The sequence below is a fragment of the Apis dorsata genome, unplaced genomic scaffold (genome assembly GCF_000469605.1).
Source record: "Apis dorsata unplaced genomic scaffold, Apis dorsata 1.3 scaffold_34, whole genome shotgun sequence".
Classification (NCBI taxonomy): domain Eukaryota; kingdom Metazoa; phylum Arthropoda; class Insecta; order Hymenoptera; family Apidae; genus Apis; species Apis dorsata.
In genome coordinates, this window is record NW_006263336.1 from 117,151 (window position 1) to 132,744 (window position 15,594).

The window sequence follows — 15,594 nt, forward strand, 5'->3', positions numbered from 1 at the left end:
CACAGTCGTATATCAAGGAAACCGATCAATTTTTATTTATTGGTTACTGTACTATACTTTAATATTATCAATTTCAGAATTTTTGTTGAAAATTCTGAATTTTTGTTTTTACTTTTACTTTTACGAATGTGTTCCGTAATTTAATATTTTTTTTATAGAATGGAATATTTTAAAAATTTCGAAAAACAATGAAAATATTGTGCTCTTTTACTGAATATACATTGAATCGTTTGATTAAAGTATAAAAATAATTTAGATTTATTTCTAAATTATTTGTTTCAATCGTAACAAATAAATCAATAATTAGAGTTTATTTTGAAAATTATCATCAAAACTTCACAATATTACTTACGAATTTATTTTCCAAAAAAAAAAAAAAAAATAAGCCAATTGCATCATCAATTACACAAATAGATTATAATTTTTTCGATTAAGAAACAATCGTGGAAAAATCGTAGAATTAGAAAAATACATTTATATCAAAGTCTTTAAAGATGCGTGAAAAGAATTTAAAAAAAAAAAAAAAAAAAAAGGAAAAGAAAAGTTGGGAGATAAAAACGTCAGTTCTAAGTAACTCGGGGGTAGCGTCGAAAACGAAAATTCACGGAAGTAAAACAAATGCTCGACGTCGCCGTTTCACGCGTCAGATTTGCCGGGGAACATGATTTCTCATTTCCACGGAAGAAAAGGGGCCGCCGTCGTAAAATTGAATGAAACTGGGCGTTAAGTGAACGAGCGGAGGAACGACGGCCCCTGCCTCCGTGGAAATCTTTCCGAAGCGAGGGAATGTCACGGGATAACGTACCGTCGACGTGCACACCGTGCTTTTATTGCATTAAAACGATTCCTTTCAACACCTACGCGCGCTACGTATACGTATGCATTGAGATGGCACGAAAAAAATCGAGATTATTTTTTTAATAGCGAGGAATATTCGTGTAAAAAAGAAAAAAAGTAAAAGTAATTTTTAAGACGTTTTTAGTTTTAAATTTTAGGGATGTTGAAGATTTTTCGATTTTTATGTATTGAGAGAAAAAGTTTAAATAAAAAAAAAAAGAAAGGAATAAAAATGAGGGAAAAATTAGAATAATATTTATCCAATTATTGTTCTTTCGTTAATAATATATATCACTTTAATCGATCAAACCAAACTTTTCGTTCTCTATCAAGAGACCAACATTCTCAGACGTTGATTGTCCATTTAATGGCCGGTTACACATGACCACTTGAAACTTAAACCTCCCTCTAAAGCCTCGTTTCCACCCCATTAGAAGTCCTCTCCGACCGCTGACTTAATCCCACGCGCCAGTTTCCCGGAAACTATCCACGAGAGTGGCCTTCCTCCTCGCTTCGAGTCACCGCCAATCGGAAGTCCATCGTGAAAACATTGAATAACGATCGAGCAACGGGCTCCATTGTTCCCTTTGCGTCACCGATCGACGGAAAGATGATGTAGTAATCGTCTAATAACGTCCTCAAGTGACGTTTTCGAGATAGAATCGAGGAAGAATCGATCGAGTTCCTCGGCCTTTTTATTCCTCGATTCGAATAGTGAGGTCGCGAGGAAATTGGCTTCCATTGGTTTATGACGATTTCCGGAGAACAGATTTCGCAGATTCTATTGCCAAGAAAGTTGTTTCGTTCGTACTCGAGTCGAAGATACGATTGGAAAGTTAAATTAATGGATTATCAGGGCTTTTGAAAATGTATGAAGCAACGAAGAAATAGAATATATTTGGGATATATTGAAGTACATTTATTTTAACTTTATATATACATTCTTTTTTATCAACAGATGATAATAAGATAAAATAACTAGGGTAACTAGTTAACAAAATAACAAAAAATAACTAGTAATGAATAATCTCTACGCTTATACCGATCGATAAATCGGACACTATGAAGATATTCCTCGTTCATTCCCCTTTAAAAATAATTTAAGATTATCTTGTGCAAAGATATTGATCATCCTGTAAAGAATTAAATCTCTAGAATTATTCTTTTTTAAAGATATCAAGTTACTCGAGTGAAGAAAGGGTTGAATCTTTAGAACTGATCGAATTTCCATTCCGTAGGATGCCGTGTGGGATCGAGGATGTACGAGGAGGGCGAGATGGTACGGGACATCGAGTGGAAGGCCGCCTGTGACAACTGTTTCTGCGCCATGGGCGCGATACGCTGCGTTCCCCTCGCTTGCGCGCCTCCTCTTCAAGGCTGCAGCCCGATCGTACGCGAGGGACACTGCTGTCCGTCCACCTACAACTGCAGTGAGTCGCAATGCCTTCGCATCAGGGTTGCCACGATTTCGCCTTTCACCCGACTTGGCCCACCCTTGGATTGTGTGTTTTCCGTCTCGTGCTCGATTATATTCTCGCCGTAGAATCTCGTATTCAATTATTCGTCTCTTGTCGATGGTATCGCGAATTTTGTGATAGATAATGATGGGTATAGGTTGATAGATTGTTGAAATTTATTTTTGGACGATTGTACGAATTGGAATCTTGAATTATTTTGTTATCGATATTTAATACGAAACTTTTTTTAAAATTTAACATAAGGATCGAAATTATAAAAGTTTTTTTAAATATTGTAAATATCGAGTTGTCAATAATTTAGTGGGTGATGTAACTGTAAATAAAATAGGTAGATATTACAAAGAATTTTAACAAAGAGAGAATTTTAAAAAAGATTTAAAGGGTCAAGGATCATTTATTCAGTATGGTTTTGTTTTAATTAGCTTACTATTTTGAATATTTTATATATCATTTTCTTCGAGGCATAAAGTTCAAGAATTGCAAAAGAATGATAAATTATTAAATACAATTATTTTCTTTAATTATCACGTTGTTATAGAAATTATTTTCAAACAGTATTGAATTATTTAATATTGAAAAAGTAATGAAAATCTTTTTTCTATAATTAAATATATAAATTAAATGTTTCTAATTAATTGAGATTCTACTCATTGAGATTGATATCTAACTATTATTGGTATCTTCAGAATTGAAATTCAAAGTTTTAGTAGAAGTATGCGAAGATAGAATATGAAATCGATGGTTTGTTACGACGAAGATATTGAAGTTGAAGTTGGAGGATTTCTCCGGAGGTATTGAATGAATTTTTTAACGGGGGAATCGGGGGCATGAACGAATAAGTTTTGGATCAAGTTAGGATGCTGAATGAGAATCTGCGATGGCTAACGGGTCACTGAATGAAAAAATATGAAAAGCTTTCAATATTTTTTTTTTATTACTTTCGAATCGAATCGTATCGTATTATTAATACATTTTCGAGAGAACGAAATTCAAGATTTACACAAAGATTTTATTTCGAAAACGAATTTTCCAAAAGGAATTAAATTTTACTAAGAAAAAAAATTTCTAATCTCGTAAGATTGAAAATGTCATGGCATAGCGGAAGTTGGATTGAATTAGGAAATCGTGCAGGAAGCGTGGAATCGCGTGGAAAATCATTAAATTTGAATGCTCCGTTGAGTATCCGGATTCCGTGAAAAGGATAATATCCTCAGTGATTTCGTGGTTCCCGTAAGGATTGGAATTTTTATCTCAACCTCTCCTAATTTTTTAAAATTTTTCCTTCTCTAATATTCTTTAAAATAAAATTTTTCTTAATTATGAAATATTAATAGTATATAATTTATAATTTAAAATTATATAACATATAATTTAAAATTACATAGGAAAGAAAAAATTTCAATTCGACTCTGAAATGATTCTGAAAAAGTTATATTCGAAATAAATATTTATCGCTAGTCTCGAAAACTAACTAAAAAAGAAATCTTCTTTAAAATTTATTCTTCTTTTTTATATATTTCACTATTAAAATTTTTATATATTTTAATAGTGAATAATTCCTTTAGTAATTCCAACATTTTTTTGTTTTTCCAAAAGTCGTATAATAATATAGAATAGAATAAAATAAATTATAAATTTTCATAAGATTAAAACGAGATAAATATTTATCGTTTATAAACTTTAATTTATAAACTTTATAAGGAAGGAAGAAATCTTATTAGTCTCAAAAAATCTCGTACCGTTTTCATCGATCCGACTTTAAGCAGGAGCACAGGAGGCAAACGATCGTTCCAATTTCCTTTCGGTTCTCCTTGTTAGGGCAAGTCGGTAAAAGAAAAGGCGGAAACACACAAGCCGGATGGGGCGCCCAGCAAAAACCCTGTGCTCTTTCACAACCCTGATTACCACCTAGGTGTTTTAGCCCGAATGCCATAAGAAACTGACAGATTAAACGTTCAAGGCGGTAGCATCGAGGTTAAGGCCACCCAGAACTACGCCTCGTACGCGTTCATCAGCAAGGACTACGCCAAGTTTCGCAAGGAGACCAATTTCTTTGTACGTTTCTCATTTATTTTTCAATTTTAAATCCTTTTAGTAAAATATTCTAGTTTTCTTTGTTACATTTTTATATTTCTTTTTACTATATTATAGTTGAGTTAAATTTTTAAATCTTTCTTTTGAATGAACTATTAGATAAGATAATTTAAGGTTATCTTTTATTAAAAAAAAAAAAAAAAAACACTAGATGAGTAAAAGATTTTGTTTTATTTATTAAATAATATCATAGGGATATTTTTTTATTTTATTGTTATTAAATATGTTTAATTTCAAGAAAGATTTTAAAAATTTTTATTTTTAATAATATTTTTAATAATGTTCAGTAATGTAAATGTAAAATATTTAAAATGTGTATATAAATATTGAATATTATACAATATTTACATAATTCTATATTTATATTTTAATATCTCATTCATAAAGTCGATATTGCGAATGCAAAGAGATTAAAATAACATTTTTAAATTTATTTCGATTCTGAATTTTTATTATCTTTTCTAACAGTCAATATTATCATTTCATTTTATCATAAATCTACAGTTTAGATAAATTTCCATGTAGAATTTTTTTTATTCGCAATATAATATTCGAGAAAGATTAAAATAATAAAAATTACCAAAAATAATAATCAAAATAAAATTGTGTAAAATTAAATTAAATTAAGATTAAATAGAAACTAAAATAAAATTATCAAAACATCATTATCTTCTTTTTCTCTTTGTCCAATTAACGTCTCGCAAATTTTAACACACGTTTTAATGCACGTTTTAATTATGACTATAATATCCTTTTAATTATAAATATTTGAGCGCAAGAAGTCCTAGATTGGGCTAATCCATCTTCCAGTATCACGAACAGTTCCCAAAGCGTCGAACATTAAGCGACAAAATCGTCAAGACAAATGACCGTATAATTGTTTCGAACAGTAACAGCTGAGTAACAAATACGAGGAACAGGACCGATCGGTTGAGTACCCGTATCTATGTACGAGGAATGCCTCGCGTTGCGTTCCTCAACTAACTAAGTTAAACATCTAACTGACATGGCACCCATTCCGGCGGGTTTGCATTAATTAAATTCCACTAGGCTTGTAAATCACGCGACAGAGGGCGCGAACGAAACTGGTCGTCTTTTATGACAATGGACGACAAGTAGAATCGAGTCTCGTTATTACATGATCTATTTAAAATAAACTTGATCATGTCTCTAATATGAAATATTATCGATTATCATTTTTTTATTATATTTGATGGAATTAATTTGTATTTGTAAATTTTGATATTTGAAGTTTCGATATTGTGTAAAGAAGTTATATTATAATTGTTACTGTATTAATAAGATTCGAAGGAAGATGGTAATTATAATGTTGAATTTTAATTCTTTTTTAAATTTCTCAATTTCATAATATTTATAATGCTTGATTTTAATAATAGATAGGATTTTAATAGAACATGTAATAAAATTTCTAATTTTTTAAAAATACATTACGATATTTATAAAAAATGAATCAAACATTCATTTAGATATCATTTAGATATCTTTTTTAATTGTAGTAATAAAAATATAAACTTAAATATATTTAATCTATTAATTATTTAATTACAATAATTTAATAACTCATTTTGATAAATTAATAAATTACATGATTAAATCATGTATATCAAGTATTAACTATTTTCGATTATCTATCATAAATTTAAATGAATGAAATCTATAATAATAATAAATATTTCAAATAGCCGGCAGTCGATCAAATAACAAATCCTCCGGTGGAGGGACGAGGTCATCGAGTGGTCGAGGAACGGATCGATTCCAGTACGAAGGAACTTGTGGAGGAATCTTCAATAGTGACCGATTCCACGTCCTGGCCGTCCACTTTCGAGACAGACATCATGGACAATGAGATCCTCGAGACAGTAGACTACGTGAAATCTAACCCAGAAATTGCCACTACCACTCCTGCTGCTGTTGACGAGGTAATTTTTGAATTGAAAATTTCATGAAATATGCGTTTTATAGATAAGAAAATATATCATTTAGACTTTTTTAGACTGTTTTATATTATCATTTATTAATCTAAAGTCAATTTGATAAAAATCTTCTATAATTTTATTTTAATTTTAAAAATTTAATTCCAACAAATCTTTATATTAGATCTTTTTTCTCCCAATTTTAAATTATTATATATTAACAATTAAATCTTTCGAATGAAAATTTCAAAATCAATCATATATCATTTGCAATCAATTCAACCATTTTGTATTCATCAAAATTCAATATATCAATTTAAAAATTACATATCAACCATTAAATCTTCCAAATAAAAATTTCAAAATCAATTACACATCATTTTGCAGTCAACGACAGTTATCGATTCGACTACTATGGATTCAACTTCGTCGATCAGGGATGACGATCTAAACGATTCATCAACAATTTTCTCGACGAACAGTATCGTCGAATCGACAACGATCACTGTGATCGAAGATCTGTCGTCGACGGACGACACAACGACTACTACAATCACGACTACGACTACTGAATTGACCACCTTGTTACCAGAAGCGAATGCAAACGATACAGTGACGAAAGTGCAGGAATTGGAGGAAGAGAAGATGCACAACGTGACTGTGAGGAACAAGAATACGACATCGACGACGAGCGGAGATTTCGAGCAGGATTTCGAGCACGCCAACTCGACGGTTAGTGTGCAAACAAATTGCTCGAGGATTACAAATAAATCGAGGATTCTCAAGAGGATACGGACGAGATTCTCTTGGCTCAATCGCTTGGAAAATGTTGTTCTTGTAGATAATTTGTATTTCATTGTGAGGAGATGATATGATTTTAATTAGTGCAATTGAATTGAAAAGTCTATACTGTTATGGGATATACGATTATGTAATATTATATAATACAAAAATCATGATTTTAGGTTTGAATATTTATAATATGTTATAATATGTATTTATTACTAACTCATTATATCTATCAAGAAAACATAAGAATTGTTTTCTGATATAAAGAATTGAATATAAATTTTTATTAAATATAATTTTTATAAGAAGATATAAAAATTTCATAAGAAATTAGATTTTCTTGAAAATAAAATCTTCCAAAATGTTACAAAAAAATTATAAATTAATTCAAAGAAATAAGGCTTCATTCGTCTTTTATCTTTTTCAAAGAAGCTTTCTGATTTTCATTATAATTAATTACGATTATTTAGGATAAAAATCATCTAAAAGAAATAACAAAATATAAAAGCAAAAAGAGTCAATAAGAATGAGTCAAAAAGAAAAAAAATCTTAAAAAAGTTTAGTAAACATTGATCTAAATATTAAAAAATTACTCAAAATAACTAACAACTAACTGCTTAAAAATAAATAAGGGAATAAAATAGAAAAAGATCGATCTTTCACGATATTAAACACATCATTCATCTTTGACTTTACACTCGTAACCTCGCCATCGATCAATTAACATCGAGTTTATCCGACCAGTCGATATCAATTCACAAGTCGAGGCTGAACTACATAACCTGTTGCCATTAGGCGGAAACGGTGGAGACCACGGAATCGATGGGCAAAGGGACAGCCACCAGAACATCATCCACCGTGTTAATGCCAGACGATATCCTGGTGATGAACGTGACTGTGAAAACGAACGTCTCGGTCAGTCACATACAGGGTGTGACGATCAACCCGATTAGGTCGATTCCGCCGGACGTTGAGGCTATCCTGAACATCACTCACCGTGAAAAGGGCGAGGATTATGATTACGACTACAGCGAGCCAACATTGCCACCATCGTTACCGAATGTCAGGTAAGGTAAATACTATGCGGTTGATTATGTTGCTGGAAATATAGAAATAAATTGGATTGAGAAACTTTTAAAATTTATTCAAAATTTATTTTTTAATTATTTGAAATTTTATTAATAATTATTTTCTTATTGAAAGAAAAAAAATTGATAGTAATTCAAAGAGAATTGAAATATTTTATAGAAATTTAGAAATTTAGAATGTTATATTAAGTTAGATTTAGGTTAAGTTGTTATTTTGGATTGCTTAGAATTTTTCTTTATTCCTTGGAGATAAGTTTTATAGTGAAAGTGATGTAATGAAAGTGAAGTGATAATCATTTAATTAAAAATGCCTATCTCGAAGTACTTTGATAAGATTGAAAAGAAATCCAAAAAAATTGTGCTTGCTTATGAACATAAATATATCGACTCAATTTATTATTCAATTGCCATTGATTCGTAAAAAAAATTTCCAAATGCGTAATTTCTCTAAATTAGCATTTAAAAATCATTTAGAAATGAAATGAAAATATTAACTTAAAAATAGCAAATATTTTCATATTATTAATGTTGTATAAGAAAATACAACGAACGAACTTTGAAATTGCAAGAAATAAGGTTAACAAATGAATTCTGAAGAAAATGAGAAATATTGAATTTATGCATTTGAATGCAGGATAATTCCATTCGTGGCGGCAGATGCGCTTGTAAAAGACAAGGCAGTTCCATCCTCGGTCACCGGATATCCTTCCGGTTCGGTAGTGGTTCCTCCAGAGCTACGGCCCACAGACACCTCAGGATTTTACGATATCGCCACTCAGGAAAACAGATTCAGCCCGCCTGTGGAGACTGAAGGTAGGTCGTATTTTAAACTCGTTCCACTGATACATTCAGCAGCCGCTCGTTCGCGTTTTACGCCCTTTCGTAAACCAAGATTTCTCGTTAGGTGACATCCTCGAGAAATTTCGCTTTTATATATTTTTCTTTTTCCTTATTTATTGTTTTTTTAAGGTTCCATTGGTTTTCTTATAGATTTCTTGATTGAGAAGCAAAAAGTTCTTAATAATAATAATCTTTTAACTCATTATTTTATAAAATTTTTGTTTCTATTTCTTTTTTATTTTTATTGTATTACAAAATAATTGGAAATACATGTAAGGTTTATATAATCTTTTTTGCAATACAATGTATCATTATCATTTAATAAATCATTTAATAATTTCATAATCAATATATCATTTCTTGGTTTAATTATTATGTGTATAATTAATTGATTTGAAATTTGTGATATTAGAATTAATATTATTTTTTTAACTTAATTTATTTTTCTTATTTAAGGTGGATTCGTACCAAGAGAACCGCCCTATTTCGACCCTTCTTATCATTCTACCGACTTGAATCTGGAAATCGGAACAGGCGTCACTGTGGTTCCGGCACCAATCACGAATCCTCATCGTAAAAGCGATGGTAACGAATATATTTCTTTCCATTTTTTAAATTCAATATTTCTTTATTACACCATATTTTCACATCGTTAGATGCATTGTCAACTCTTGATGAATATCATATCAATCTAAAATTAAATACATAATATAAGTAGACAAAAATTTTAGTTATAGATTGCTAAATTATAATTTCAAGCTAAATTTAAAATTCAAAAGAATTAAAATTCAAAGAAATAAAATTCAAAGAATTTTCGAAGCTTGCAAGATCAACAAAATTTTATGCTTTTGTTTCATAAATCTCAGCCAACAACTGTCTCTTCGAGAATATGGAGTACCGTCACGGAGAGATTTTGCCGAGCAGCAGTATCTGCGTGATTTGCATGTGCTACCTAGGCGAGGTGATGTGTTCCTCGGAAAAATGTCCGCTCCTCAAGATCGGATGTAGGAGGATCAACACCGACGAGACGTGTTGCGGAAAAATCGTCTGCGGTATGAGAAACTTTATATGATTATTTAAAAAGAAAGCAGCAAAATTTTAATATTAAATTTGAAGATTATTATTGCATGTGTTTAAACATTTCTTAAAATTTTTAAGTTGAACATATTTCCTAGTAAGATATTGTATATAAATATGCAAAGTGGAATGTAATTTATTGTATATTTAAAATTTAGAAATGTTAATTAAATTGATTAAGAAATCACTTATGAAATCAATTGATATTGAATCATACTTCGCAAAGTAATTCAAATTGTATTAAATACAAAAGTGTATATCAAACATTATGCCATCAATTATGTCATCTTAACTTTAAAATTTCAAAATAATTTCAGTGGAGGCAGACGAATCACCGACGGTAGTGTTAGATCGAGCAGATGCTACAGCACCTTCACTTCATCAGCCAATAGTATCACCAGATCCGTTTCGCGATGTGATTAAGACCGAACCAGCTCCTGATCTGCCATCTCTAATCGGAGAAATGAAGCCTCTGCAACCTAATTTCGATTTCATAAATAAATTTCCTCTCCTACGTCCACCTTACAGACCTGAAGAAGATCCAAACAGATTGATCTCCAAAAATAAATACAATTTAAGTCCAGAAGGTCTCGTACAACAAGAGATTTCATCAAATTACAATCTTAAAGAAGCTGATCAGACTTTGAATCACATTTCTGAGACAATTCCTCAAAGAATTGGCTCTCTGATGATAGATCACACTATCAAGAAACAAGAAAATGATACACTTCCCTGTATCAATGCAACAAAGTCTACTTTTGTCAAATCGAATGTTTCCAAAATTGATGATATTAGCATTTCAACCGATGCTAAACTTGGAGAGATATCTGTAAAAGTGAACGATTCTAAATTTTATTCTACTACCAGCAGATCTTCTGAATCTGATCTAGATCCGGAGGATCCTAACGATCACAATAGCAAGGATACGAAGACAAAAGAAATATCGACGACTAGTAGGTCGACTACCATTATCAATCAGAAACCAGAAGAGGAAAAGAAGTCTTCCAAGACCAGTGAAAAGATGGAAGATTTCACAGAGAGTGTAACGAAAATTATAGAGAACGAAATTCCAATGTCGGTGACGAGTCTGTTGAAACTGGCTGGATGTAATATCTATGGAAGAATGTACCGTGTTGGGAGGATCATCACCGAGCTGTCTGGACCTTGTTTGGAGTGCAGGTGCACGGAGATTGGGGTGCAGTGTAAGCAGCTCAAGTGTTGATCGAGGTTGCCCGTGCTCGGGCAACCTGTTTTCCTTGCAATTAGGTTCGTTCGAGTTAATAGATTCACTGCTGCTCGATGCGTTTCCGGAGGAAAATCTTGAGATAATTGATTGACGATCTCTAACGATTTAGAATTGAATGGATCCTTAGGTAGAGTGCTGATATATTGTATTATAATTCTAATGTGTTGATTAATACTTTGTCTGAGAGAATTTTGGAATTGGAAGAAATAAAATTGAAAAATTGGAAGAAGGTAAGTGAAATAATAAGTTTGGAATAATCTTTTATGGTTATTGTGTTGAAATGATAAATTATGTAAGTGTCAGATATAAAGATTTTCAGTAAACAGGAAATTATTAAAGAAAAACTTATATAAGCGACAAAATATTTTATTAATTGAAAAATATTGAGATGAATTTTAATAGAAAAATTTGTATATTTGAAAAATATAATTTATAATAGAATAACATTAATAATTAATAAAAAATATGATAAACGCAAATAGTATGTAGAATTTTTTGAACTCATATTTGAAAAAAGATTGTATCATTTTTCCTCTTAAAAAAAATAAAATTTTTTTTTTCTGACACTTGCATCATTTATCATTTAAACTATACGATTGGATATCATGTTTTTATTTAATTTTTTGAATTAAATTCCAATCTTAAATTTAAATTTGATTAATGGTATTGCAATTTATTTGCTTTTCATTTTACTTTATTATTATTTTTTTTTTTTATTAATTTTTACGACCATATTTATCAAACAAAAGAAGGCTTTATATTTAGATTGAGTAAAGTGAATGTGTTAATTCCTCGAATCTATTTCGTTCAGCGAATTAGCTTGTTGGAGGGTGATGCCATGAAGGAAATTCTTAAGCAGTTGACAAGATTTCAAGCACGTTCCGAGATTCTAAATTTCTCTTCCACTATCGTTATAATTTCAGAACTATGCAATCATAATATTTCCAAGTAAAATATTCTTAATTAGGATTTGCGTGGAAATTTGGTCTCGTGCACGCAAACAATTATACATCAGCATTAATTAACTATCTTATAACAATATAGTTAGTTAAATATAGTTAAATATTATTACAAAATCTTCAATCTCTTATAGACTTTTCTTTATCAATATTTCAATTAATATCTCGATTTCTATCAATTATCATTGAGGATTCAGAAAAAATGATTTTTCAATTATATTTTATTGCAAAAATTCCTTCAAAGAATGAAAGAGGATGGGACATTTTTTCACCGTTAATTCTTATTAAGCTTTTGGTTGTCTGGAAAAAATCCACAAGATTTGCAAAGATCGATCAGGATGTAATTGTGAAGGATAGCAGTTCCATGCTCCGTAGAAATAAGTGGATAAAGGCAGAAATTGCCACCTCGAGCTCCGTCCCTCTACTTTAGGAATTAACCTGCTATTGGCCGGTGTTTTGTTTTGATTTATTCGCGCGATTTAGTTCATTTGATTAAGTGGCGCACGATAAAGCTATTAAGCCGTTCATGAGGTTCTGTGGATTCTTCATCTTGTAATATTTCATAAAATAACATCGTTACAATTTTTTTTTTGAATTACAAATTTTTATCGAAAATAAATAAAACGTATTTAAATATTTCATATGGAAAATATTATATTATAAAAAAATTAAATTACGTCCCTATATATTTTATATTACAAGAATGAGAAGATCTACATTTCATCAAAGATCTGTGACTTATTTAATGAAATATTTATATAAAAAGTATGAGAAGAAATTAAAAATTTATTATCGAAACACATTTAAAAAATAAAGGAAATCGTGCCATTGAATTTGCTTTTTGATTCATCCAAATATCTCGATCGGTTGCCGAGATATAAGAACTCAAAGTATCCATAATATTTGTATTTAAGCCAGTGTAAAGCTTACGAATGTGTTTGTGGCACAGTGACCTATATTTTTTCCAGGAATCGCATCGATTATTTGTTTAGAGTTTGGGATAGGTCAGTGAGACGAGGCGTGAACGAGAGTTCCGAGTAAGAGACAAAGATGGAGATAACAGAAGATTGAAAATTACCTTTTTCTTTACACGATGATATCTCGGGAACCGAAAGTCGTATCGAGATAAATTAAAAAGCATTTTAAAGGACAAGGTTCCACGTTTCTAACGATCTTTCGTTATTGATCGAAAATCATTATCTTCAAAATTATAGCGATTTAAAGTTTTCATAATTTTAATAGGATTTAACGTGTTTTAAGGTGATAGATATAATTATTTCTGAAAGGATGTTATATCAATCTTACTAACTGATGTATTCGAAACTCTAAAGTCGATTTAAATAAATTCATCCTCTATTCCTCCGATAAAATAAAAATTCGAATAGGAAAATTTGTATCTCGGAACAATTGCTAAATAATTTTATTTATTTCAATCTCCAATTTCATAATGTTATCAGTGGCATCGCGTCCTTCATAGATTCACTTAATCTTGTATGTTATTTTTTTTTTTATCAATCAGATCCCGTATACTGCGTAAATATAATTAATTATAATATTGTGATTCTTACAACGTGGTGCTATGATCACATTTGCTATTATTTAGATCGTAAGCGTAGCCAGTAATTAATCTTAACGTAATCAATGGAGAATAAGTTAATATTGTAATCGAATTAGAACGATTCCTCGGCGAAACATCTTCTTTTTCCTCTTTTTCCGTCCCTTTCGTTTTTCTCGTTTTTCTTTCTCGTTTTAAGAGTTGTAGGGGGACACCGTGCCGGAAATGGATCACGGGTAAGCGTAATCGTTTCTGTATCGCGTTAGCAAGGCCGTAAATTCGCGCTGAATGCCGCACAGAGGCTTGTACTATACGTTTTATTGTACGATTGTCGTAATAAACGTTTACGAAATTCATGCTGGTTATTATTCTTTTGTCACTCCTTTTTTTTCGTGTTTTAGGAGAGAAATGAATCGGAATAAAAGTTCGTTTATGAAATCTTTGTGGAATAAGGATTCGTGTATCATAAAAATTATTTATAGTTTAAAAATTTGGAAAATGAATTATGAAATGTATAATAATTGATTTTTATTATTTTTCTTATCTTATACTTTATAAAAATTAAAAAAATACAATTACCTTACCATATTTTTTTCTCTCCTGTGATTTTTTACATGTAAAAATCTTACCTTTTCGTTGATTCTTCTTTAACTTTTCTTCTTAGAGTCGTTGTTATATGTAGATTAAAAATTTTTTTAAATTTTCATTAAGATAATTTTCGAATTATTTGACATATCTGCTGTTAATTTAAACTTCCAAGTTACAATTTTATCATCAAAATCGAAACTTGGATAATATATAAAAATTTTAGAATCATAGATGGAAGGATTAATCGCTCAATTGCGAGATGAATGGTAGATCAATTTCGATATCAATTTATTCAATGATAAGAAATTAACCATGAAATTGGTCGAGGTTCGAATATGCGTTTGTTAAAGGTAAAAGGCAATGGGATTACAGAAACCATGGTATGATTTCGACTTTATTGCAGGCAATCGATTGTTTTGATACACAGTTGGAGAGGTGACAAACCCTCCATTTAAATATGGCCCGTGATCAAATCACAGCGTATATAATCGTATTTATATTTATATCCAATTAGTCGGTATTTACAGATATATCCGTGTTCATCATTATTATTAATCGTGTCGACGATATTATATTTTATTGAGTTCGTAACACTAACATAATCACAGCCAGTTCGCCACGTGTTTTTGGTAGATGTATGTATATGTGTATATATTTATGTAACTTTGTAAGTGTGTATTAATATAGTTAAACAAGTAGGTACGATGATCGACTAAATTGCCGGAGAGAACACATTTTTTTTTTCGTTCAAATTCCCCACAAATCGATTTAGAAATATCAGAGGTAAGAAAGATATTTTTATTTTTAAATGTTGATCTTTAATTCTAAAATTTTAAAATTATTCCCCTTCTTCTCGAGAAATTTGAATTTATTTAAAAAAAAAAGTAAAAGAAGAAGTAAGAATTTTTCTTTGATTATATTTTTTTTTTTGAAAATTTACAAATTGTACTTTTAGAATTCATCTTACATAAGAATTACTTCATTTCTAAAAAATCTTTCTTTTTCTTTCCTCGTTCAAAAAGTAATTTTCTCGACGAAGAAAAATCAAAATTTTAGATAGATAGTTCTTATTGTCTGACAAAGCCTTTTTTTGTAAAAAAAAAAAAAAA

The 15,594-nt window shown here is 30.3% G+C and overlaps 1 protein-coding gene across 1 annotated transcript in view; it reads left to right on the forward strand.

The window, feature by feature from the left end:
* The window catches only part of LOC102671922, a 47,941-nt gene extending 36,215 nt beyond the window's left edge, over window positions 1-11,726 (forward strand). The window contains 9 exon segments of the mRNA XM_031512077.1: window positions 2,076-2,267; window positions 4,276-4,370; window positions 6,113-6,349; window positions 6,731-7,075; window positions 7,928-8,199; window positions 8,855-9,033; window positions 9,517-9,645; window positions 9,927-10,112; window positions 10,455-11,726. Of these exon segments, the coding sequence (XP_031367937.1) occupies window positions 2,076-2,267; window positions 4,276-4,370; window positions 6,113-6,349; window positions 6,731-7,075; window positions 7,928-8,199; window positions 8,855-9,033; window positions 9,517-9,645; window positions 9,927-10,112; window positions 10,455-11,359 (2,540 nt within the window). The 3' untranslated portion in view covers window positions 11,360-11,726.
* The last annotated feature ends 3,868 nt before the right edge of the window (window positions 11,727-15,594 follow it).